At 37.6% G+C, this 27,702-nt stretch overlaps 1 protein-coding gene across 2 annotated transcripts in view; it reads right to left on the reverse strand.

Annotated features, from left to right (window-relative positions):
- Positions 1-23,185: 23,185 nt before the first annotated feature.
- C3H8orf34 (chromosome 3 C8orf34 homolog) overlaps positions 23,186-27,702 on the reverse strand; it is a 479,559-nt gene continuing 475,042 nt past the window's right edge. For both annotated transcript variants that reach the window (XM_052175408.1, XM_052175406.1), the window contains exons 13-14: positions 26,008-26,064; positions 23,186-23,229 (exon numbers count right to left, since the gene is read on the reverse strand). In XM_052175408.1, the coding sequence (XP_052031368.1) occupies positions 23,186-23,229; positions 26,008-26,064 (101 nt within the window). The remainder of the gene's footprint in view (positions 23,230-26,007; positions 26,065-27,702) is intronic.

Consider the following 27,702-nt stretch of genomic DNA (forward strand, 5'->3'; position numbering starts at 1 on the left):
ATAGTTGTTCAAGCAGCAATAAAACTGGGGTAATAAAGGGAATTGAAGGTTCAGCAGGTTTGTGGCCTCAGACATTGTGTTCAATTAATTACTATAGAGTGGCCAGAACATCCATTCCAGCTGGATCATAGTACGGCTGGGTCTGGCTCATTAGAGACAGCAGTTGTTTCCGAGGCCTCCCATGAAGATGAACAGCCTTCAAAGCTCTTGTTTTCTTAGAAAATAGTTTTTCTCACCATGGAAGATATCACAAACCTTCATAAGTTTGTCTCAGCACAAAGGTGAGTGCAAGATCCCTTCCCTACTCAATTTTGTCACAAGTTGCTCATACACTTGCTAACAGATGCAGCACTGTGGAAGATTTCCTGCTAGAAATGAGCTCACAGCATGGTAGAGGAAGGGCAGAGTATCAGAAATCGATAATATATTCTCAATAAAGTAAATACTGATGCCAAGTCTAAGAGGCATTTTCTTCAGATTTTTTCCAGCTGTGGATTGTCTTTTGATGATTTGGATTATGAAATCTATGTGAAACAGAAGTACATCTAAGTCATTGTTAAAGCACAGCTGTCAGATTTTCTTCAGTGACTCTACACCCATTCTCATCTACAAATAGATTCGCAGAAAGGGGATACTATTTGAAATGTAAATAAAACAAGTATCTAAGAAAAAAAGAAAAATGTAATAAACAAAATACAATGCTCAGCAGTTGGACACAAAGGCAAAATTGAAGGAATAGAGGGAAATAAAATCAGTGAATTAGAAGACAAAAATAGAGATGAACCTAGATGAGAGGAGAAAACAGAATGCGACTGGACAAAAGGCTTTAGGACAGATAAGAGTGCTTAGAACAATTATCAAAATCTGGAGTCCAGAGAAAGAAGAAAATGGATAAGGCGAAAATGTAGTAGGAAGTATTGATTATGACGTTCCCTGGTCTTACTAGCATACACTTTGACAATATTATGTCTTCCCCCAGGAAAGAACCTTGAAGTTTCTATTACAAGAGTTTTCTGATTATTTTACATAATAGGTCAACATTTGTTTAAAGTATTGTCAGAAAGGTGTGTTCTAGAGTTTAGCTTTAACCAGGTGTATTGCTACTTAAAACTCTCTCATGTAGAAAATGGCCATGTGAAGCTTGCCGTTCGCTTAGTCTGACAGCTTTGACTGCGTCATAGACATTTACACCTAGCATTAATTTGATAGAACTTGTTTTAAATCTACCAGTTTCTTATCTGTGATATATTGGCCCTGTATTAGTTTCTTGATTCTTGCTTCTCTGCACTGCCTTCTGGACCGACTGCTGTTAATGACTCCATTTTATCTCCTTTGCTAGTTTATTATTTGTAGATACATATTTTCTTTATGTCCTCTTGTGTTTATAGTACACACTAGAATTTACCACAACATGTATTAAAATGATCTTAATGCACTTATATGTGGTATAAAAACTTTACTATACTATTTATCCTCTTTTTTCTCAATCTTTTTAATTTTTTTCTTTTTTTTTTTTTAGCAATTTTAGGAAAAATTTTAGATGACTAAAAGAAAGACTCAATCAGAAAGACTTAAAAGTCCAGAGAGTTTCTATATCTTCCACATCCAGTTTTTCCTATGATTATAATTTTAAAAAAATCATTGTTATTGTCTCTGGAGATTAAAGGCAGGATCTCACACATGCTAAGCACATGGCCCTTTTGAATAAGAGATTTATTAGAAGAATTATTAACAAAGAGGTGACCTTCAGATTCCTTTCCCTTACATCTGGTAACCACAGAGCACCAACTATGAGGACTTCTGATCACTCACTCATCATAAGATCTTCACATTCTTTTGTAAAATTGTCAGAGGGGACACTTCCTTTGTCCCATTGGGCTGAGCTTCCCTACAGCCCTCACCACACTGCACTGGGAGGCATTAATAGCTTTTCTAATAAACCCTTCAAGCCAAGGGTGGGGGGAGACAAATTGCATCATTTTTAATTGATGTTGGGATGTTATTTGGGGAACAGTAACAACTGGTTGACAGAATGTGAAAGTATTGTTAATAACTGTGGTACACTGATAGATATTTATAGAGATTTCTATATAAAAATGTGTACCTTACACCACACATAAGATATTACTTCTCTCTTAAACACTGACCATCTGTTACCACATAGGTCAATCACTGTCTGTTCCTCTTTACCCGTAGCTTCCTGCTCCAGCATTAAGAAACCTGAATTCTGGGGCTGAGGAGATAGCCGAGCACTCAAGGGCACTGGCTGTTCCTCCAGAGCTCCAGAGTTTGGTTCCAGCACTCACACTGCAGCTTACAACTTTCCCTCACTCCATTGTCTCTTCTGAACTCTGCAGTCAATAAGCAGTTGTGTAGTGCATATTGATACATGCAGACCAAACACCCAAACACATAAAAATAAACACATACGTGCATATTCTCAAGATTACCCTTCTGCTATACATTTTTTATTTGTTTAAATGCAAGTTTCTGTATAGAATTTTTCATTTTCTGATTAAAGAATGATTAGTGCACTTGTTTTTAATACAAATTTGATGGCATTGGGCGGTTTCAAACTTTTATTTCTGAAAATGTCTACATTGCCTTCATTTCAAGAAGGAGTTTTGATATATTTTTTTTAATTATAGGCTGACAGTTTGGCTTAGAGATTTTTGTTTGAAGGAAGCCACCTTTCTCTGCACCCCTGTAGCTTACAGGGGTCTGTCAGGACATTTTTGTCTTATCTTGGCTCCTCCAGGTACCCAGCATTCCTCTGTGCTTTTATTTAAGTTTTCCCTTTGTATTGGTTGGCAACATTGTGCTATGAAATATCTCAGCACGGTTTTCCTCATGCTTTCCTGTTGTTGAGGCTCATTGGTCATTTTAGAGCTATAGATTTATGGTTTTCATGGAACTTGTCAATTTCCCATCATACTCTTTAAATTGTTTACTTTGACCACTTCCTCCTTCTTCCCCTTTAGGGATGAAACTTTGCCTGTCTTTAACTCTTAACTTACCTTACACCTTGTCTTAGGGTTTTCCCAGATATCATGACCAAGGCAACTCTTACAAGGACAACATATAATTGGGTCTGACTTTTTCAGTCCATTGTCATCATGGTAGGAGCATGGCGGCATCCAGGCAGGCATGGTGCAGGAGGAGCTGAGAGTTATACTTCTTTATCTGAAGGCAGATAGAAAACTGGCTTCCATGTGTTAGAAGGAAGATCACTTTTCCATTCCCACAGTGACACACTTCCTCCACCAAGGCCACACCTCCTAATAGTTCCTCTTTCTGGATCAAGTACATTCAACCCAACACACAGCTTATGGATCTTTGTTTTTGCCTTTGTCTCCTTTTTCTTTTTCAGTATTAATCTTTCCATGTGTCTTCTATTACAGTTTTGCATGTTTCTGATTGCTGATTCTTCAAATTTACTCATCTGTGATTCCAATCTCTGATAATACAAATTGATGTGTAGTTTTCATTTTAGAAATTACCACTGTCTTCATTCAAAACATTGATTTTGGTCAATTTTTATATCTTCCTATCCTACTATACCTTGAATATTTTCAGTCTTCCTCCAGTTTCTGGGCTATAAGAAGCAGTAACAAAAGTTTTTATGTCCTTGTCTAATAATTCTGGAGTTCTTTTCTCATTTTAATTGATTAAATTAATATTTTATTATAAATCAGTATTTCTACCTTGTTGAAATTATATTGTTTTTCAATTGTTATAGGATAGGATGAAAAACATTGTGAATTGTCCCTACTGAAAGCTAGTGGGGTTTTTTTGTTGTTGGTTTGTTTTTCTTTAATACTGGAAAATGAAAAGAGAACCATGTGTATATTGGGACAGTGCTCTACCACCAAGCTGTTTCCTCAACCCTTATCATATTTTTTAATTAGATATTTTATTTACCTTTCAAATGTTATCCCCTTTCTTTGTTTCCCTTCTGAAACTCCCCTATCCTATCTACCCTCCCACTGCTCACCAACCCACCCACTCCTGCTTCCCTGTCCTGGCATTCATCTACACTGGGGAATCGAGCCTTCCCCAAAGGCCTCTCCTCTCATTGATGTCCATCAAGGCCATCTTTGGCTACATATGTGGCTAGAGCCATTGAAGGTCTGATAGAACTCTGCTCTAAACCTGTCTGATCCTGGCCTCTTTTTGGTTGGGAGACTATTGATGACTACTTCTATTTCTTTAGGGGATATGGGACTGTTCATATCATTTATATGATCCTAATTTAACTTTGGAACCTGGTATGTATCTAGAAATTGTCCATTTTATACAGATTCCCCAGTTTTGTTGAGTATATGCTTTTATAGTAGGATCTGATAATTTTTTAGATTTCCTTCATTTCTATTGTTATATCTCCCTTTTCATTTTTGATTTTGTTAGTTTGAGTACTGTTTCCGTGACTTCTGGTTAGACTGGCTAAGGGTTTATCTATCTTATTAATTTTTCTCAGAGAACCAGCTCCTGGTTTTGTTGAATCTTTGTATAATTCTTTTTGTTTCTACTTGGTTGCTTTCAGCCCAGAGTTTGATTATTTCCTGCTGTCTACTCCTCTTGGGTGTATTTGCTTCTTTTTGTTCTAGTGCCTTCAGATGTGCTTTCAAGATGCTAGTGTATGCTCTTCACAGTATCTTTTGGAGGCACTCAGAACTATGAGTTTTCCTCTTAGCACTGCTTTCATTATGTCCCATAACTTTGGGACATAATGTTGTGGCTTCATTTTCATTAAATTCTAAAAAGTCTTTTATTTCCTTCTCTATTTCTTACTTTACCAAGTTATCATTGAGTTGAGTGTTGTTCATCTTCCATGTGTGTGGGGGCTTTCTATTGATGTTTATGAAGGCCAGCCTTAGTCCTTGGTGATCTGACAAGATGCATGGGATTATTTCAGTATTCTTGTATCTGTTCAGGTCTGTTTTGTGACTGATTATATGGTCAGTTTTGGAGAAGGCATCACAAGGGCCTGAGAAGAAGGTGTATTCTTTGGTTTTAGGTTATAATGCTCTATAGATATCTGTTAAATCCATTTGGTTCATAACTTCTGTTAATTTAACTGTGTCTCTGTTTAGTTTCTGTTCCCATGATCTGTCCACTGATGAGAATGTGGTGTTGAAGTCTCCCACTATTATTGTGTTGGATACAATGTGTGCTTTGAGTTGTAGTGAAGTTTCTTTTATGAATGTTGGTACACATGCATTTGAAGTATACACATTCAGAATTTTTAGTTTTCTTGGTAGAGTTTTCCTTTGATGAGTATGAAGTGTCCTTCCTTATCTTTTTAAAATAACTTTAGGTTGAAAGTTGATTTTATTCATTATTAGAATGACTATGCAGCTTGTTTCCTGGAACCCTTTGCTTGGAAAATTGTTTTCCAACCTTTTACTTTGAGGTAGTGTCTGTCTTTGTCACTGTGGTGTGTTTCTTGCATGCAGCACAATATTGGGCCCTGTTTACATAACCAGTCTGGGAGTCTTTGTCTTTTTATTAGGGAACTGAGTCCATTGATATTAAGAGATATTAAGGAAAAGTGATTGTTGCATCCTGTTATTTTTGTTGTTAGAGGTGGAATTATCTTTATGTGGCTATCTTCTTTTTGGTTTGTTAAAAGAAGGTTATTTCCTTACTTTTCTTAGAGTGTAGTTTCCCTTCTTTTGTTAGAGTTTTCCATTTATTATACTTTGAAGTGTTGGATTTGTGGAAAGTTATTGTATACATTTGTTTTTGTCATGGAATATCTTGGTTTCTCCATCTATGGCAATTGAGAGTTTTGCTGGGAATAGTAGCCTGGGCTGGCATTTGTGTTCTCTTAGTGTCTATATGACATCTGCCCAGGATTTTCTAGCTTTTACAGTCTTTAATGAGAAGACTGGTATAATTCTTATAGGTCTGTCTTTATATGTTACTTGAACTTTTTCCCTTTACTGCTTTTAATATTCTTTGTTTTGTACATTTGCTGTTTTGTTTATTATGTAACAGGAGAAATTTCTTTTCTGGCCTAGTCTATTTGGAATTCTATAGACTTCTTGGATATTCATGAGCATCTCTTTAGGTTAGGGAAGTTTTTTTCTATAATTTTGTTTAAGATATTTACTGGCCCTTTAAATTGAGAATCATCACTCTCTTATATACCTATAATCCTTGAATTTGGTTTTCTCATTGTGTCCTGGATTTCCTGGATGTTTTGGGGACAAGCCCTGGCCAGAGACAGCAAGACCAACTAACACCAGAAATAATCAATGGTGAATGTCAAGCCAAGAATCTTACCAACAGAAACCAAGGCTACTTGGCATCATCAGAACCCACTTCTCCCTCCAAAGAAAGTCCTGGATATTCCAACACTCTGTGAATTGGTGTTACCTATGTACATAGGTAACTTATGTTACCTATATACAGAGGGCTGTGGTACAGCCCCAGCTCTTGGGTGCAGAGGGCAACTGGAAGGATCCTGTCCCAGCTACTCCACTGTTCCTTTTCTCTGTGTGTTTCTGGCTTGTCCAACTTTGTACAGTTAGTGGAGAGAAAGTAGAGATCTCACCTCTGAACCTGTGAATGAGAACACTCCTGGGACTCTCTCCTTGTGGGACCTGTCTACAGAGCAACCCTTATCATTTTAAGTTTTGCTCTGGAGGTATAGATAAGAAATGATTCAATCCCTTAAAGTCTTGATTGTAAAATTTAGTGAAGAAGACAAGATAAGTGGTTGACCCTGGGCTCAGCTTTTCATACTACACTTTTGAACCTAAGCTAATCATGAGATTGAAAGTTTGACTGGTTACAACAGGAAATATTACAGCCACAAAGGAACTCAAAGTAATATTCCCCTAAACCCTAGGCCATTCTTTCTTGGTCTTAGTGGCTTTGTTTTGCACATATGTAGACCAATACTCAGGTGATGACTGGAGACAAAGTCGGCACCTCCCTGTAGTCATGTTCGGTTGTGCTTGCCCCTCTTTTTCTCACTGGGAATTTCTGACCCTCTAGACTTAACAGTACCATATCTTCAGTCTGGAGAGATGAGTAAGCTGCCAAAGTTCCCTGTGTTCCAGTCTGAGACTGGAACATAAACCAGGGTAGTCACCAACTTAACTTTGTTGTCTGAATTTCACTTACTGTTTTTTCTGTGACTAACTTTGAAGAGTTGGAATCCTCCATGGCAGATAGATTGCATATTTCTCTTCAGGCAGAAAAAGTAAATCTGCTTCTGGCTGAAACACATACACCAGAAGTGGATACCCCATTCCTCTTGTTAAACAGGTAGAGTTCAGTTTCTACCATTTGTCCAGCAATACAATAGGGAAACAAAAAAAGTAACCTGAAATTGGGCCACTTTCAAATACAACATCTTTTCACAAGTACTTGACCATTGGGTAACTTTTGTCCTGTGCTTGTGCACACATTTCTCCTAAGGTGAAGGAGGTATTGCAGATCTTTTTGCAGAGCTTAAATTAAGCTCTCCCATTGTGCACAGACTTAAGCAGGAACTAAATTTTCTGTGTCTTGTTAAGTTTCATCCAGATGATTTTTTCCCATTTAGGAGCTCAAATTGAAGAGAAGCCCACAGTCCACAGAGATGCTTACTTCAGCCTTCCCACACTCCCTCAGGAGTCCCACTTATTTGTGAGAATTTTACATTTCACTCAGGATGTGGAGATACTCATTTATTTTGGCTTTAAGCAACCTTCCTTAATTCATCTAAATCTCAGAGTATTTTGGCAGATGCTCTCCATAGACTGTGGTTTAAGGAGATGCTCATTGTTCATTTTTAGTGCAAATAAAAGTTTCCTTTTGTACATGTATACATGCTGCTCTCTTTGGTTGGATACAGCCAGGCTTGTAGATTTCACTGTTCACTATCATCATTATAAGTACTTCTAATTGATGCATGACTCATTCATCAAAGTCTGAAAGCTCAACAACTTTCTGAAATATGATAACCAGAGGAAAATAGTCAGTTAATCATCTAGCTGTCAACTACTTTCAAGAATCTCTCACCGGTCTATAACTGCTGCCATGTACTCTGGACTTTTCTCATTACATGTTTGCCTTCCTTTTATGTATTTAACACCTGTTCTATGAGTGTTATATCCACCTACAGTATGAGGTGGATATGAAGCTTATCTTAGTTATAACCTTTTGGTTAAGGTATACTTCCCCAACTAAGTTAAGTCTATTCTCTCGAAGGACCTAACTCGTCCTAACTCTTTCTAACTCCCCTCCCAGCCTATAAACCTTATGAAGAAAGCATAGCATGTATTAGACATATGTGGTGATTACAACTATATAATATGTTGTATGACTCTACCTGTATGATTCTCTTTCTTTTAATATATTTGTATTCTGATTTTCTTTTCTTTTGTTTCTTTTCTTAATGTAGCGCATGCATGCTAAAAGACTTTGTTTTGTATTGCTGTTTAGTTCAACCAGAACAAGATTGACATTTGCTAGGTTTTACACATATTTATTCAGTTTAGTAAATTGATAAATAGAATTTGAAAAATGTAGATAATCCCTGTGTAGCATGCAAAGGAACATACAAAACCAATAAGAAAGACATTTGAAGAAATGGACGTATTCACTGAATTCCAGACAGAAGTGCAGATTTTTGACTCCTGCAGAACTAGCAGAGCCAGCTTTATGTGTAAGCTGATAGGGACTCTAGCTCCCCGTGAATGACAAGAACCAGGGAAGAGGCCTTCTTACTCACTATTTTGCTCTTTAAACCCTACCTGTCTCTACTTTACAGAAATGTTGCTAAAGGGTTGGTTGACTTTTGACTGTATAATTTCATGTTTAGTAATTTAAGCTGGTATTTATCTGTCTTGCAGGAGCGATTGTGGGAACCTTCACAGTAATTGTTTCATCTAATTCTGGCTTAGTATTAGACATTTAAATAAATTTTACAAACACTTAACTACAAGGTTATCAATTTACTGTCCATATTGGCTAGGGGTTTTTGTTAGTGGTGATCTGTTTTGTACTCTTTTGTGGGGGTATGGTGGGGGAGAGGGGGTTGTGGGTATAAGACAAATCAAACCAGGGCCTCTCATGTGTTTGGCAGATACTCTGTCACTAAGCTGCATGTCCAGCTTCTAAAGAACATCTTCCTAAGATTTCAGCACATCACTTCTTCTCCTTACTTATAATTTTTAAAAATATATTTTACGTGTAAACTGCTTTGTCACCATATATGTCTATGAACCACATACCTCACTAATGCCCACAGAGATAGAAAAGGGGCATTAAGGACCCCTAGAAGTGAAGCTACAGTCAATTATGAGTCACCAAACTTGGGTCCTCTGGAAAAATAGCCTGTGCTCTTAACCAATGAGCTACATCTCTAGCCACCTCTCCTCTCTTATTTTCATAATAGTCTTTGTCTTAGTTGGCTAAGACAATCATCATTAAGTGTCACAAGCCAGTTGTCCTAATCACTTCACACCTTTCTGCACAGTTCCATGGGCTGAAAAGTCCACACAGTTCACCAGTGTTCTAGCAAGTTCTTGATTCTGGAAAGTCTCTCTTTCTATTTTCACACATCTGTCTTCTTACAGGAGAGAAGGATTTACTCTCACTTCCTCTTTGATAAGCAAGAAGCAAATGTGCCCAACCTTAATACTTGCTATTTCCATTGGCCTTATTTTCAAATTAAGGACATGATAGGGGTGGGTAAGACATCCCTAGTGAGTTTGGATGAACCTCAACCCAGTCCAGAACACTTTCTACTTATTTTCACTTGCCTTTGACTTAATAGTGTCTTCCTGTTTGAACCTCACATTATTCTTCTTACACTAACATACTCATATTCACTATGGTACTATTTCCTATACCTAACCTATGGGCCCACTCTAGGTACCATCAATGGATGAATGGATAAATACTATATACTATATACACACAAGGAAAATTATTAATAAAGAAGAAACAGAATGTTATTTTTAGGAAAAAAATCCATGGACATGTGTGTTGTTAGATGAACAGAATTAAAGCAGACTCAAAAGTAAAACTACTGCATGTTTTATCTCATATGAAAAATAGAATTCCAGTGCCTCTGGAAATAAGGCAAGAGTTAATAGCAATATTTCATGAACCAAAAAGCTTCTGTACAGCAAAGCCTATGGAATAAGAGTTGGGGATGAAAAAGGTGGACTGTGAAGAAAAGAAGACATAGCAGCAAATCTTTCAGGGGAAACTGCGTGTCTGTATGAAGAAGGAGACTAAACCCTTACCGCTCCCCACATAAAATTCAGCTCTTAATGGGTTAAGGGTCACCATATAAGACCTGAAACTCCAACACTATTAAATGAAGCAGTAGGAAGTACACATTATAGTTTTTGCTTTCCTTTCAATTATTAGGGTTATTATTTCACAGTTATATGAAATTTCCTACTTGCATTGTTTACCATTTAAATAACTTAAATCCTTTAACTATAACTAAATTGTGTTATCTTTCATGTCAGAATCTGGCGCATTTCCATAGGAAACTACCACAAATACAATGAATCTATGTTTAATTTTGCTTCCTAGCCATCACTTACCATATATAGTACTTGGTTATGTAATAACCAACTATGTCTTATAAGGTAATGTCTTATAATGAGCAATGCAAATCTTAGTGTAAAGGTAAAAGCTCAGACCACCAATAAAACTTCCCAAAATGACCAGGTAAGGACAGCAATGAGTCTAAGCTCTGAACTTGACTCCTTCTGTGGATCTCCTGCTATGCATTTATTCATAAACATGTGAATAAACTAACATGTTTTCTTACTGGCTCTCAAACAATATACCCACAAAGTTAAGCTCTTTATCCTATGCCCAACACATTTCTCTCTACGAGTGCTAAGGGAGCAAATTCAAGAGCAGAGAATTGTGACCTTCAGTCTTTGCATACCTTGAGTCATTACTTAATGTAATATTAGTGAGTAGAGTTTTCATACAGAGTCATATACACTCCATAAGCACTGTCTTTGTGACTGACCCCAAGTCCCATTCCCTGAATTTGATATTTCTGGAAGAAGCTGTCAAATCCATATCATGGGCCATATTCCCGGCTCATAAAATGGCCCAAAGAATTACTCTATGTATACAAATGTGCTGTCCATGATAATCAATGAGCTATCTGAATAGCAAAAGTCTTGACTTTAGAGAGAGTTAACTCTGAATCTAGGCTCATTCTAAGTATCAGTATGAAGTTTGACAATCTTTTCTGTCCAGTTAAACTTGTAAAATAAATTATAAGCTCTATATTATCTAGTTGAAAGATTAATATGCGTAACATTCAGTAAGATGCAGAACATTTTTTTCAGATGGAGATAAACAATAAGCACTGAGAATGGCTAAAAGGTTGTAAAGTTCTAGCAATCTCAAGTTGTGAGGAGAAACACTTGTAGCCTGAGCTTAACAGGACTGAGTGTGAGGAGTGGAGGAAGCCCTGAATGAGGTTAAGTCCTGACTGAATATATATGGTTGATATGAACCAGCCATGCCAAGGACCATAACTTTAGACCAGAGGGAAAATAGCAAAGCCTTCCCTTCTGGTCCATGTGAAGATGTTTAGCGTATACAGAAACTGTCCACAATGGCTCCCTCCCTGTATATTTATGGCCAGACGATGATTCCACGAGAGTCTGTGCCCACTGAGATGAACTATATCTGTCTTCTGAATACAGCTGGATACCATAAACCCTTGTCTATCTGTATGTCATAAGCCCTGACCTTGTTAGGCTATATGCAATAAGCTATTACCCTGTTCTGCTCTATATAACAAACATTCTTAGCATCCAGGGGTGCTGGTGTTTCTCCATCAGAGAGCCTATTTTATACGATCCCAGCTATTTCTGTATGTACATGAGTCTGTGTGTGTTTGTCTTTCCTTCATTCCTTGAGTACCCCAATTAGTTCTATTCCTAGAGCCATGCTGGGTTTCACAACTGAATATACAACCAGAGGTTAATTAAGTTATTTTACACTAATAATAAGTAAAAATCAGATATAATCCTAACCTTGTGTTGTCAGAGGCAAGTGTAGCATTGAAATTTATCTTGAAATTTAATTTACAAATCCTCCTGACCTGCAAACCCAGAAAACATACTAGAAGTTAACCTTATTTTTAATTTTACATATTCTTCTTCCTCTATTCTGAACTAGAAACTTTTAACTTACCTTAAAATCATCTCTCTAAGGAGAGAAGGAACCATATATTTTGACTTAATTTCCCAGAAGTAGCAAATATTAAACTAGAAATAATAGTTTTTATATGTGATTCCACAAATAATTAAGATGAAAATTGTCTAGAGTTATGATACCTCCCTCTCATCTGTGGTTCTTATCCCAACTTGTCCCTTAAGTTGTGCAAGGGACATCTTTCTCAGTATTATGTATACAGCTCACTGGGCTTATCAGGACCTATTTTCATGCACATCACTTCCCTGCCATGTGGTAAGTAATGAGATGCTGGCAGCCGCATCAGTCATAGAGATGTCAGTTATAACTAGATATAGGAATACAACACAAGACAGAGCATTTTATTCCAAAATATTAGCTTGTCATTTGCCAACACATCACAGAATCTGACATTGATTCAGGGAGGTCCACACAGAGTAATACAAACACACAAGCTCCACTCCAGACTTTGTGTTAATTATGATATGTCCCAGAAGGGAAGCGTTGGTAGATTACTGTGTACTCGGTAATGACATACCTTTTGGCTCTCAGAAAGTAAGTCTGAAGGAGATGTTAACTCAAAAAAGTCAATCCACTGACAGACAAATGACATGATAAACATAAACTTTGCAAAAGGTCACCTTGGAGAGGCCCGCAAGTCACAGCTAACCTCTTTGGTCTGGCTTTCAGGCTGGAAATCTCACAAACTTGTTGTGTAGATATCTACTATGTCTTAGATTTGACTCATTAAGGAATTTTAAAGGTCAGGTTCTCTGTCTTCTGTGGTATTGATTTCCTTCTGAACCTATGAAAACTATCCAGTGAAAGGATCAAGCAAACCAAACAAAGAACATGAAAAGGAAAACAAAAAAGGAATTTCACTAATGACCTCTCCTAGATATGGGAGCTCTCCTAGGATATGATTTAATTCTCACAGCACTTGCTGGGGTGGCATTCAGACCGACTCCAGCTTCCCAGGTTTCTTCTCATTTCATATTCCACGCCCAAGACTTCAACACACACACAGATGGAACACTGGGGTGACAGATTTCTTATTTTGTCTGAATGTCAGCTCATATGAGGAAGACTATCAAGAGACTGTGAACTTGGATCTGGCACAAGTTGACTAGGCAGGTGAAGATCTTGTACGTGTAGAGAAAGTGAAGGCAAGGCTACTGTGTTTCCCACATATCTGTAATCTGAACAGGCATGGTACATCATTTGCTTCTGGAAGATAAACTTTTCTCTTGAAATGCAATATGAAAAAGCAATAATCAAGGGGCATTTCTCTTCAGTGAAAATGCTAGGAAAGGAAATCATGCCCAGTTCTAACCAGTCAAAGGTCTTTCTTAGTATAGAAAGAAAACCATATGCACATTCTATGACACTATTCCTAAAAATAATACGAGGTGTGGCTGAACAAAGTCAGCCAAGAGTGTCGGAGAATTAAGTGCTGAGATGGGAGTCGGTCCAAGTTCCACACATCTTATTTTGACCTATCAAAGTTCAAAGCTGCCTGGCTGGTGCTGTCCTCGGGAACACAGTCACTTCTAACACACAGTGAAAAATTTGGCCAGACAGCCTCCAGGGATGTGCCAGCCTTACATTTTATGCAATCTGCTTTGGAATCATGTACACCATTGGTCTGCCTTCAGCTGTACACAGATTGAAAGTCTATTGAACAAAATAAGTGGAAGATCTATATGACAAGAACTTTAACTCTCTGAAGAAAGAAATAGAAGAATGTCTCAAAAGGTAGAAAGATATCCCATGTTTATGGATTGGCAAGATCAATATAGTAAAAATGGCCATCTTGCTGAAAGCAATCTACAGATTCAGTGCAAACCCCATCAAAATCCCAAATCAATTCTTCATAGATACAGAGAAAGAACAATTCTCAAATTTATCTGGAATAACAAAAAACCCAGGATAGCAAAAACTATTCTGCACAGAGAAAGATCTTCTGGTGGAATGACCATCCCTGACCTCAAGCTCTACTACAGATCAGTAGTGATAAAAATTGTTTGTTATTGGTATGCATACAGGCAAGAAGATCAATGAAATATTGAACCCACACACTCATGGTCACTTGATACTTGACAAAGGAGCTACAAACATCCAGTGGAAAAAAGACAGCATTCTTAACAAATGGTGCTGTATCAATTGGAGGTCTGTGTGTGTGCAAAAAAAAAAAAATGCAAATTGACCCATTCTTATCTCCTTGTATAAAGCTCAAGTCCAAGTGGATCAAGGATCTACACATAAAACCAGACACATTGAAGCTTATAGAGGAGAAAGTGGGGACAAATCTTGAACACATGGGCACAGGGGAAATGTTCCTGAACAGAACACCAATGGCTTATGTTCTAAGAACAAGAATAGGCAAATGGGACCTCATAAAACTGCAAAGCTTCTGTGAGGCAAAGGACATGGTCAATAGGACAAAATGGTAACCAACAAATTGGGAAAAGATCTTTACCAATCCTATATATGAGAGAGGGCTAATATACAATGTATATAAAGAACTCAAGAAGTTAGTTTCCAGAGAGTCAAATAACCCTATTAAAAATGGGCTACAGAGCTAAACAGGGAATTCTCAACTGAGGAAACTCGAATGGCTCTAAAGCACCTAAAGAAATGTTTAGCATCCTTAGTTATCAGGGAAATGCAAATCAAAACAACACTGAGATTCCACCTCACACCAGTCAGAAAGATGACTAAGATGAAAAACTCAGGGGACAAAAGATGCTGGAGAGGATGTGAGGGGGAAAAAACCCACTTCTCCATTGTTGGTGGGATTGCAAGCTGGTAAAACCACTCTGGAAATCAGTTTGGTGATTCCTCAGAAAATTAGACATAGTACTACCAGGGAACCCAGCTATACCACTTCTGGGCATATACCCAGAAGATGCTCCTACATATAATAAAGACACATGCTCCACTATGTTCATAGCTGCCTTATTTTTAATAGCCAGAAGATGGAAGGAACCCAGATGTCCCTTAATAGAGGAATGAATATAGAAACTATGATATATGTACACAATGGAGTACTACTCAACTATTAAAAACAATGAATTGATGATATTCTTAGGCAAATGGATGGAGCTAGAAAGTGTCATCCTGAGCGAGGTAACCCAATCACAAAAGAACACACATGGTATGTACTCACTGGTAAGTGGATCTTAGCCCAAAAGCCAAAAATAAACAAATTACAATTCACTCAGCACAGGAAGCTCAAGAAAAAGTAGGACTTAAGCAATGGTGCTTTGGTTCCTGTAAGAAAGGGAACAAAATATTCACAGGAGCAATAAGGGATACAATGTGTGGGACAGAGACTGAGGGAAAGGCCACCCAAAGATTGCCCTACCTGGGGATTCATCCTATAAAGAGTCACCAAATCCCAACACTTTTATGGATGACAAGAAGTGCATACCAAAAGGAGCATGCCATGGTTGTCTCTGGAGGGACCTTGCCAGAACCTTACAAATACAGAGGTAGATGCTAGCAACCAACTATTGGACTGGGCATGGGGTCCCCCCAATGGAGGAGCTGGAGGTTGGTCCAGAGGAGCTGAAGGAGTTTACAGCCCCATGGGAAGGAGGATGATTTCAGTCACCCAGATCCCCCAAAACTCCCCCGGACTGAACCATCAACCAAGGAATGGGCACACATGGTTCCAGCCAAAAATTGGGCAGAAGAAGGCCTTGTTGGGCATCAATGGGAGGAATGGTCCTTGGTCAGGTAAAGGCTCAACAGAGGCCTGAACAAATGGAAATCGAGGTAGGGGTGAGGGAGTGTGTTGGGTGAAGAGGCATATACATGGAGGCAGGGGGAAGGAAGAGGGGGAGGGGTTGGGGCTTTAGGGGAGGGGGAATATCAGGAAAGGTTTTGCCATTGGCAATGTACATGAAGATGCTATTCAATTTTTTTTAAAAAAGTCTATTGAAACCTCTGAATCAAAGGAAAGGAAGAAGATGGTGAAATCACCCCCCCCCAAACCCTAGAATGATCACAAATACTTATTCTGAGATCTTTCCTGCTCTGACTCTGCATAGCCAAATAGGAATCAAAAATATGTGAAAATCTCACAGCAGGAGTAGGAAATAAGCGCCACACATTGCTCTGCTGGACAGCTGAGTATATATACCGACAATCACTAAGGAAGAAGATAAGTGGCCAACAGTTGCATCCTTGCCTTCACACAGCAGGAAATTGGCATTAAGTATAGGCTTTACTGTTCCTTGACTTGGGCAATAACATAGGGAATTAAGGCTAAACTGCATCCTTTCTCAGATGAAGTCAATGAAAGCAGAATGAATTTCTGTGAGTATACAAATAAGTCAGTGCACATTCAGCATTTAATTGATAGTAAACATGTTTATTTACCTTTATTATGATTGAACATACAAATAAAAGATTAAGATAATCTTATAAAACAAGATGTTCCAGGCTAAATGGGTTTACAATCATAGAGGCCCTGGTTGGAGCCTCTCTTCCTTTATGGATAGTACAACAGGTTTCTTAACACATTGAGGCATTCTTTCCTCCATCCCTCATTAGCACACACATGTTCTCCCTATTCAGTATCCCTAACAGTATCTATTCATTAGCACCACTTTTAGTTCTGACCCTTTTTAATACTCAAAGCCCAGTGCCCAGTGGAGCCTCAGACCAGAATTTTCAAGAAGGGAGCACATGATATTTTCTCTTCATGATTGCTCCAGCATGAAGGCGTAAGAAAATCTTTTCCTAGGCTACTGTTTATGTACATTTACTGATGCTTTGAGATTTCACTTTGCACAACAACTGAGTCTATAAATAAAAACACAAGTTAGATACCATCACTGATAAAGTCTTCTCAGAGCCAATTGGCTGAGACTGTCACTGAAGGGATGGGGCCATGAACAAGAGATGTAGCCAGCAGAAATAGCAGTACACAGTGCTTCTTGACACTACTGATAAAAACTTTTAGGAGACCATGCTCTTTCCATGACTAACTTTCCTTAAGGTCTTCTGAAGTTAGCTCCATCTGGGAACAGAGGACAAAGTCTTAGCTTCCATGGCTTCTTGTTTTCACAAGCCTGCTTACAACCTACACCATTGTCCAGGTCAGTTCACTCGCTTCTCTCTCCTCTATAAGAAGAATGTGCAGGACAGTTTCATGTCAGCTTGGCACTAGCCAAAATCATATGAGAGGAGGGAACATCAATAAGAAAATGCCTCCATAAGCTTGGGCTGCAGGTAAGGCTGGAAGACATTTTCTTAATTAGGACAGGGGAGGCCTATTGTATGGTGTCAGTCCTGGGCTGGTGGTCCTGGGTTCTGTAAGAAAGCAGACTGAACAATCATGGAGATCAAGCCAGTAGATTGCATCCCTCTGTGACCTCTACTCTAGTTCATACTCTCTGTTTGAGTTCCTGTCATGACATTCTTCCATAATAATAAGAAAGCCAAGTAACCTCTTTCCTCCTCAGCTTGCTTTTGATTATGATGTTTCATTGCAGCAACAGAAACCCTAACTAAGACAGAGAGATAGGCAACAGACTACTTCTTAGGGCCATTGTAAATATTAGATGATAAAATGGACACACAGCTTGTAGGAAGAAGCTAAAATGGCAGACACTCAGACAAAACTTGATCAGAAAAAGAGTCATTTTTCCAAAAAGTTATTTTATAATTATAATTTCAATTTACAAAGGAAATTGTGTGCTCAGCTGTGGAGTACAAAGAAAATGCAATTTTTAGATCTCTTTTATATCCTACATCACATCATATTTTAAGCTGTTTCTGAGCCTAAGTGCATAAAAGGGTCACCCAAAGAAAATTAAAAGTATTCATGTCTGGTTTCACTGCTAAATGTTCTGATTTATTACCCTGGGATTAGATCCCATCTGTGGATCTTTTCAGAATTCCTCCTACTTATGAGATAGTACAGATAACTTGCAGAAACACTTGAGTTAGAAGACAAGTTAAAGTAGTTGCTTAATGAGTTGGGACTGTACACTCTAATTTTATGTTTTTCCATCATTAATTTTTGTGGAGGATTGATCAACTAAGTAGTTTTGAAAAAATACGACACTGAGATCAACATATAAGTGTTCTTATATAGGTATAGTACAGGTTCCATGCAATTACTGTACTTTCAGAAAGGGCTGAAGACTCAAGTTTCTTGAGCTAACATTTGTCATTTAACAGTTGTCTTACTTGGGACTTATTTTGCTCTGAAGAGAGACCATGACCAATTCAGCTCTTATACAGAAAAGAATTTAACTGGTGTTGGCTTACCCCAACCCCAGAGGGGTTCAGTTCAGAGGTTTAGTCCATTATCATCATGATGGGAAGTATGGAAGCACACAAACAGACAGTTGGAGAAGCAGTGGAGAGTTCTACATCCTGGTGGGCAGGCAGCAGGAAGAGAGAGTGACTCTGGGTGTAATTTGGGATTCTGAAACCCTAAAGCCCTCTTCCAGTAACACACTTTCTCCAACAAGGCCACACTTACACCAAGATCACACTACCCAATAGTACCACTCTCTATAAGATTATCAGGGTCATTTTCATTCAAACTATCACAGTGGTTCTTTGTTAAGATGGATAATAGTGGTACTATTATCACAATGGTAGTAATTATTATCTAATTAGAACTTACTGTACCTCTTAAACATTGAACATTTGTATCTCTCAGATTGCATATACTGAAGCTCTAACTCCCAGTGAAATGGCATCTAGAGGAAAGCCTTTGGTTTAGATGAGGTCATTGGAGAAGATAGGGAGCAAGCGTCAACAGAATCTAACCACCCTGTGCCTGGGTCCTGGCCATGCAACTCCAAAGAAATGTCAAATAGCCATCTTTTATTAACCCCTTAGTGAATGATATTCTGTTTTTGAGGCTCAATTATGGTAGCTCTCACAGTCTCAGAATATCAAATACTGCCTTATCTAACCTAATTTCAATATAGATCTTGTTGTATTATAGCTGAAGAAGTCTCCCAGAAAAGCTACTGATAAGTGCTGAAGAGAGATGCACTGGGTGTGAACCTCTCTCCACACTCATGGCAAGGGCAGAGGGTTGGTTCTGAACTTCTCAAACCTTGATAGAACATAATGATAAGAATAAAAGATGGAAATGGATTCAGATCTCACTGGAATGTCTTGTTAGACTTTCTTTTTGTTTTGTTTTGTTCTGTTCAAGACAGGTTTTCTCTGTGTCATCCTGGCTGTCCTCACTCTGTAGACCAGGCTGGCCTCAAACTCAGAAATCCACCTGTCTCTGACTCCCAAGTGATGGGATTAAAGGTGTGTGTCACCACTGCACAGTTTTGTTAGACTTTCTAGACATAACAATGAAGTTATTGTGCTGAGACGTACCGTAAGTATGTTAGGTATACTTGCTCAGCCTTTGAGAAATATAGCAAGTGTTTAAACCCTAATGTGAACAACCAAGTCCTAGTATGGGTACTATGGCACACTATTTTTAATATTTCCCTTTCAAGAGATCTGTTTGGCATGATAACCTCCCCCTGATAAGGTACAAGCTTAAGTCTCAACATCATTGGCAAATTACCTATGCAGAATTCATCTTTTTCCATGGCTTTTATAACTTAGTTATTGAGAGCTTCCTGAGGCACACAGTTCTAGTTTTGGGAACACAATAAAACAAATCTAGAACATTAAATGCCAATAACACACTAATATAGGTTCATTTCTTGCTCACATTGCTTGTCCAATTCATATCTGGAGAGCAATACTCCACATAGCCATGTACCTAGTCATCTTTATATGCACCATCTCACTTTTTTTTAAACGCATATTAGAAAGGCGTGTCTATACCCCAAACATCTTTCAAATTCCTTGCCTTGGAGAGAGAGAGAGAGAGAGAGAGAGAGAGAGAGAGAGAGAGAGAGAGAGAGAGAGAGAGAGAGAGAGAGAGAGAATTCTATAAATAAGTAAGCAAAAAAAAAAAAGACTACACAGAGATAAGCCAGCTAGACTAATTCTTAAACCCTTCATTACTGCAAAATAAAGAAATAGATACTCTCAAATTAGAACATCAGAACTCACTGGCTGAAAGGACTTCAGATTTGCAATGCCCTATTTAGTTCGTAAATGAGTAAAAAGCTAACTTTCCTACATGCTGGCTTCTAGTCCAATAAAGATGTTTTTATTCCACCCACAGGAAATTTCTACAGTATCATGAAACTGGCTTACAAAAGGTTGTTGCATAAATGTGGCCACACTTGCCCCTCCCTTCAAATCCAGCTGTGCTTATGGGAGCCAGAGACCTAGAGGTTCAAGGATTTTGACCTTCTGCTTCCTAGACACAGTGTGTGGACCACCCACCCTGTGAAGTGTCTATAAAAGGGTGACTCTTGCCATTACTTTTTCAGTCTCTTAAATCTCCAGTGATTCCCAAGAATGTCTGTCCTCCTTCCACTGTACAGACTTATCAGGTGACGTCACCTACTGCCTTGACTTCTATTATGTTCTCTTTGATCATCCGCACAATGATGACACTTAAAATCTTGGCTATATCCCTAGCTGAACTGAACATTTGAACATCTGCGCATTGTTTAAAGATATTTCACCACCAAGTATCCTGGCCAGAATCTGAATACTATCTATGACCTTTCTCTCCCATCTTTAATCAATTAGTTGTCTAGATTCCTCCCTTTCCACGCAATTTGCTCCCCAGTTCTAATTCTGTAAGTGTCCTAACCACTCCTCTGGCATCCAGTCTCTTCCCTTTATGGCAAATTTCCTCACTGCTCCCAGAAATTATCTTCCTAAAAAGTAAATTATGCTATTCGCTTGCTAAAAAGTTCTTGACTGTTTCCTTCTCCTCTGAATGGAGTGTATCTTGCAACTGACCTTATGATTTTGTTGCTACTGACCTCTCATCTGTATCATTTGGCAAAGCTGTACAGCCATGCCCCAGCTATACTATCTGTCTCTGTCATAGAGTAGACATGTATCTTTGGAAAAACCCTTGAGCAAAGTCAGGTGAGTTTCACCTAGAACACCCACCCTTTTCTATTCCAACATTCTATAAATTTCCATTTCCCTGACTCTACTCAAAACTCTGTCCTCACCATTTCAACTCACCCATTATGCCATGGAAATACTCATTCACTTATGTACACACTGGGTGGGGTTCAGTCCACTCTAGCATCTCTTTGGTTTGCAGCACTAGGCTCTTGATTAGAATCTGTCTCTACCTTTTGCTTAGTGTCTGCCTTGACCTATCTTCCTTGGTGCGTGCAGTAACGTCCATTCTTCCAGGTGCATGTGATTCTTGAGATTCATGTGGGACAGGAGGCTGGAAAAGGCTCATTGCCAAATGGATGGCCAAGTTTGAATATGTCATTATTGAAGGAGTATGTGGTTCTCAGATAAACACATTATTTGTGACATATTTTAGACCAAAAATTTCTAACAAGGAAAAAAATTTAAATCATCAGTTGAATCCTTTTCAAGCTCCATTTCATGATACAGAGTGTTAAATAAGAAATATTATAATCATATAAACTCAATCTCCTGCTTCCTGTCTTCTGCTTGAAAAACTATTTTACAAGCTGTTATAATTTAGATTAAAAAGTCCCCCCTCCAAGACTTGTAGGGTTCCCAATATCTTCAGAAGTAAGGTTTTAGAGAAGCAATTATATCTTAAGTTGTCAGATCTATATCAATGGGATGATCTGTTGATGAAAGGACAGTTATCAGAATGTAGTGGAAACTAGAAGGCTAGAACTGGCTGGAGGAAGTGGGTCACTGAAAGGTATACGTTGTTCCTGTCTTTCATTCTATATGCTTCTGGGCCTTCATGAAATAAGTGATCTCATGTCACATATTCCTTCTGCCATGACAATCTGCTTCACTACAGGCCAATGGCAAAGGAGCAAGAGATCATGCTCCAAAACCTCCAAAAACATGGATCAAAATGAAACTTTCTCCTTTACATTGATGGTATTCCACTATGTTGTCACATCCATGAACAGCAGTTAATACATAAACCTTTAATTTATTTCCATTTATAAAAATACTTATTACTACAATTAGTTTCAACATACAAGAAAACAAAAATGTAAGAAAATTTATTACATCGTTTACAATTTCTGTATTCATATTTGTAAACATGACTTAATTCAGAAGTCAGAAATTGCTTGTTTATTCCTTAGCTATGTTCTAGTCTTTAACAATTATATTTTTACAGTTATACAGAGTTGTATAATTTAGCTTTGATTTATTAAAACCCACCAAAAAAACTTGCATTAAGACAAATAAGATAAAAGATAACAGATATAGTCAATAGATTGAGATCCTTTCATTTAGACTCAGTACATAGCATATTCCAAAGGTAAGCATACATCAGATTTAAATGGGAAGTTTTAATGTGGCTCAATGATTGAATAAATGATCAAGTGATTTTTCCTTGAAAGTATTCTGAGGGCATGCATTTCATCATTCATTAGTTTGTTTTACTTAAGTAACATATCCATCATATTTTAATAGGAACAGGTAATATAATCATATCAGGGCAGTTGTGGGTTATAAATTTCTTCCTGATGCAACGACTTTACATCTCAGAGGCTAACACTAAGCAGTGAACTGCTGCACAGGACTAATGCTGTATCTTGGCACATGTGGGCGAGTGTAATGTTTCTTAATCCAAAATATGGGATATTATTATAAAAATAGAGGTAGAAAATCCTAGATAAATTAGAATCCAGAAAATTTTAAGCACTTGAGTCAGCCAATATTTAATATATCAATATTATTTTTAATAACTACATATAAAGTAACATGAATCCAAGACACTGACCAGAACAAAGGGTATCAGATTCCATAGCCAGTAAACTGCTTTGCCTCAATTAGTGTTCTTGGACTATACATAAGTGCACACCCTTGTTTATTATTGACTTTAGGAAAATAAGATTTCTTCAGAGATTACATTTAATACATCAAATTAGGACTATAGGTAAGGATTCAGTCAGCTATAGTCTCCTTAAGGACCACTTGCAACTTCCTTTGCCTGTTTCACAAATAGACCTGTAGAAGAGAAAAAAATGCATTCAACAATGCATGGATAGAATAGCATATTCAAAGGAGAGACTGGAACTTTTGTGCTTTCTTCTACTCTGAATGAGTTTTTGCTGTACATTGATCTTACCTACATTAGCTGGATTAGTCCCATGTTTTTAATAGTACATAAATTCTGGTATCTGCATAAAATCCTTATCAGAATCTTATTTTATATTCTTCTGCTTTGTATCATAACTATATCTAATATTTCTGGTTTATCAAATAAGCAATAAATACTTTGGAAGAAGATTATCAGTTTTCTTACTGCTCACAGAGCTAGGAGAAATACTTTGTATACAGCAAGATTCTCAATAAATTTTTATTTAATGAGAGAGGAGAAACAAAGGGAGGAAGGAGGGCAGAGCAGGAAGAGGGACTCCAACTGTCTTTGCCTATTTATTCTTTACCTAGAATTCATTATTTATTCCAACCAACCCCAGCTAACTCCCATGCTTGACAAATTCCTATCACCCTTGAATATCACTCCCTCTAGCCCCTTGATTAGAAATGTTTGGTGAATGCACATATATATCCTAATGATACTTCATAGTCTGTATTTTGTCAAGATGATTGTCCATTATATATCCTGTCCATGCTTTTCTTTTCTTCCATATGCTCCTTGGTTGTAAACTAAACTACTTGTCATGTCACCCACAATTGTGATGAGCTATTTTTCTGGTACATTTCCAAATCCATTCATTAAAAATGAATCCCCAAATGTTTCTAGGAACTCTTGGATTGAAGAGCAGTATACCTATAAACCTTGTAAGGAACATTTGAAAGACAAAGTGCAGGATGGCTGTGAACTAAGTGGTAGAATCATTCTACGGAATATAGATGCAAATGGACAGAGGTGTATGCAAGGGCTCAAAGACTGAAGCAAGATAAGACAGGATTTTTTTTCTTGCCACATTTTCAAACAAAAGGTTATAAAAGGTTATATAGATATTTATAATTCATATAATATGTTCATTATGGAATTATTATAAAGAAACAGGAGTAATTATCATATTACTAAAATACATTAATAAAATTTTTGTTTGAAACCATCCAGGTTATTTTTAATAATATAAATTGTTGTAACTTATACATGACAAAAATTTAAAAATTAGTTTATAGTTAATATTCCATTCTATGACTGATTTTTTAAAAAAAATATTGGGACAAAACTTACACATTAGAATCAGAATGTATATGTATATATACATGTATGTGCATGTGTATGTGTGTATGACTATGTATGTTTATATATCTGATGTTTCCTAACAAAACTATACTTCTTTAGTATAAAACGTGTATAATTTTAAAATTAACTTTTGTTGTTGGTTTTTATATTCTTTCCACATTTATCATAAAATTTTTCACAGTTTTTATAGTAAAACATTTTATTTTATTTTATTTAAATCATATGGAGGGGAATAAAGTATTATTAATGCAATAAAAAACGCACTGAAGATATTTTCTTGAAAGGATTTCCTAATACGGAATTTGCAGGCTAATATGTGGTAGGGTGGAAACCAAATGAGTAACCATGGGCGGCTTCAGCCATGGGAGAGCTGCCTTCCCTAGGTCCACAGTGACACTGGCCAGCCACATGAAAGAGGTATTGAGAGAAGAGGTCATCCATGGGTGAGGAGAGGGTTAAACTATTCCAACCTTCTTTATGTTTTGAAATTTTGTGATTTATTGGCTACCAAGGGAAACAAAATTTACTGGTTCTCTCTGAAATACCTAAAAAGGTTTTTCTGGACTTTTTATCTTTTTTAAAAATCTGGGATATATAGATAGTTTCATGGATGCAGTATTTTTTTTTGTTCTGAAACTCTAGGAGATAATGAATGACATTGTAGAGTCTAGCACAGTTGGGAAGTATGTTTTTAGCTTCTATCTTTCTAGACTCTAGATCTAGAGTTTAGAAGTTATCTGTTGTCCTGGGTCAGCGAACTGAGGGAGCAGAGGGAAGGGGAGAGAAAGAAAAGAACATGATGAAGGAGACTAGACACAAACATTTTCTCATGAGGTCCTAAGCAACATGCATTTTACATAAGGTGAGCTGTGAGCCGTTACAGAGGATACACACGATTACCTGCTGTTGATAATAAATGCCTAGCATGTAGATTTACAAAACTACCCACACTGAATCCGGCTATGTACCGTAATTGGTGATCTCTGATGTTACTCCTAGCCAACGCCTCTCCCACAAATGCCAGCTCTGCCTCTCTAGGGCTCAGAGATGTCTCTCTTGCCAGCCCAAAACCCCGTGACCAGCTGCAAGTGCACTCTCGCCAGCCCATGCTCAGCTGTGGTTACATCTCCCCTAGTTCTCCGTCCTTTGCCCAGTCTTCCTGTTCCAAAGACTGGCCGAATTCTGCCCCAGCTAAGTTCTTTCCCTTCTGCCCATATGAGCAAACCATGAATGGAAAACTCCAGACAATCTTAGTTTATAATAAACAGATGACACAACCGCTAGGTGCAGAATCTATCATCCTAAACTCATCAACTATTCTATGTTGGAAATCTTTCAGTGACAGAGGTTGCCACCAGGTCAAAAAGTTCCTGGTCTACACTTTGCCTCCTCTCTCTTCCCACCTCACTGTAAAAGGGTGGTTCTTCCCCTTCCTCTCTCAGACAACTGCAGGGCCCACCTCCTCCTTTCACCAGTTATTGGCTTCTATTCTGTCATCTTTATTAGCCAATTAGTAAATTAGGGGAAAATTCCCCTACAAATGCTCTGAGCAAACATACCTGAGTAAACCAGGGTAGGACAGGAAGAACATGGCACACAGAGAAGATCAGCAGAACCTGTGTAATTGAAAGAGAAAAAGTAATACACTGGATCTAGACCAAAAATACAGTCCTTTGCTGCCTGAGTCATTCCTTGAGAGAACTAATCACAATTAAGGTCACACTTGGACTGCAGTATGGACAGAGTGGCAGCTGTGTGTTAACCATGGATGAGTGTGTAGGCCGTCATGCTCCAACCCAATCATTTTAATTCCAAAATCTTCTTGGTTTTTAAATAAAGTATAAAGAAAAATGTCTTCTAGATCATATTCTTGGAATATATGTAAACACTAGTAACACTCTCATCTAGATGTCAGTCACAAATCTGAGGCTCAGTGTGAGTTAGAGAAAGGTCAACTGAATTATACATACATTATATGTACCATATAATGATACTACTAAATGTACAATATTTCAGTGTCCTGATGCTGGGGATTTATGTGTATTAGTGTATACGAACTAATAAACCATATGTATAGCAAAGAGTATACAATATTGCATTATCGATGGAATTCCTCCGGATAAAGGAAGACAGAAGAGTAGACTGTGAGTTGATATCTAACAGAAGGGGAAAGCAGTGCCCACTGGGATGACAAGATACCTTATTTCAAAAAAGGGAAAAAAGGAATAAGTAAAAATCAGACAATAAAAGCAAATTTAAAAGACAAATGTACATGTCTTAAAGAGAAACAAAGTGGAAAAAGTTACAAAAGAATTCCTACATAGCTCTAGGAATTGCTGTCCTTGGTATTACTATAGATGATCTATAATTTTCTACAATGCTCAAGAATTTTGGAAAGCATTGTGCTATATCTGTTTTATAAAGGGTCAAAAGGCACAGCTGTATGAACAAAGACATAGAAGTGCCTCAACAAAAGAAATTAACTTGACATTCATCAAAACTTTTCAAAAATATTTTTTCATAACACCCATTGCAAAGAACTCTATTAAGGGATATGGTGATAGGTCAACTGGTAAAATACTTGCTGTGCAATCATGAGTACCAGAGTTTGGATTCTCAGCACCCGTGTAAAAGCCAGATGGGCAAAATGGATGACTTCTATAATCCTAGCCCAGCGTATGGGAGATAATGATAGAGATTCCTAGGTAAGCTTGCTTCTTAAATTAGCTGAATCCATGAACTCTAGATTTGAGTGAGAGGCCCTGCTTCAATGATTAAGGTGAGAGTGACAAAAAATGTTAATCATGTGTTTCTACACAGAAACTTACATGTGCATATGTACCCATTCATGTATGTGTACCCATACACATGAAAAAAACACATGCTCACTAGACATATTTATATGTGAAATAAAAAGAATTTTGTTACATATGTGTTGTCAAATACTGCTTCAACTAGAGAGCAGAGGACATTTTTCTGTTCTTTCATGTTATATCACTCATCAGTAAACTTGTGCTTTCAATAGACTAGAGTTATATGTGTGATCATAAGCAAGATAACATTTCTCATCATTTGCAAAAGACGACAATGAGCAAAACATCTCTCTAGCATCACTGAGGAGGAGACATTGAGCATTTTTATAGTTTTCAAATACAATTGACTTGGAGGTATAAAAGACATTTGGACTGAAAATGGGAATTGTATCAGAAGTGGAGAGTGAACTAAAATGGAGAATGTGCTGTATTTTAGAAGTC

This window comes from Apodemus sylvaticus, chromosome 3, assembly GCF_947179515.1.
Source record: "Apodemus sylvaticus chromosome 3, mApoSyl1.1, whole genome shotgun sequence".
In the NCBI taxonomy this organism is placed as follows: domain Eukaryota; kingdom Metazoa; phylum Chordata; class Mammalia; order Rodentia; family Muridae; genus Apodemus; species Apodemus sylvaticus.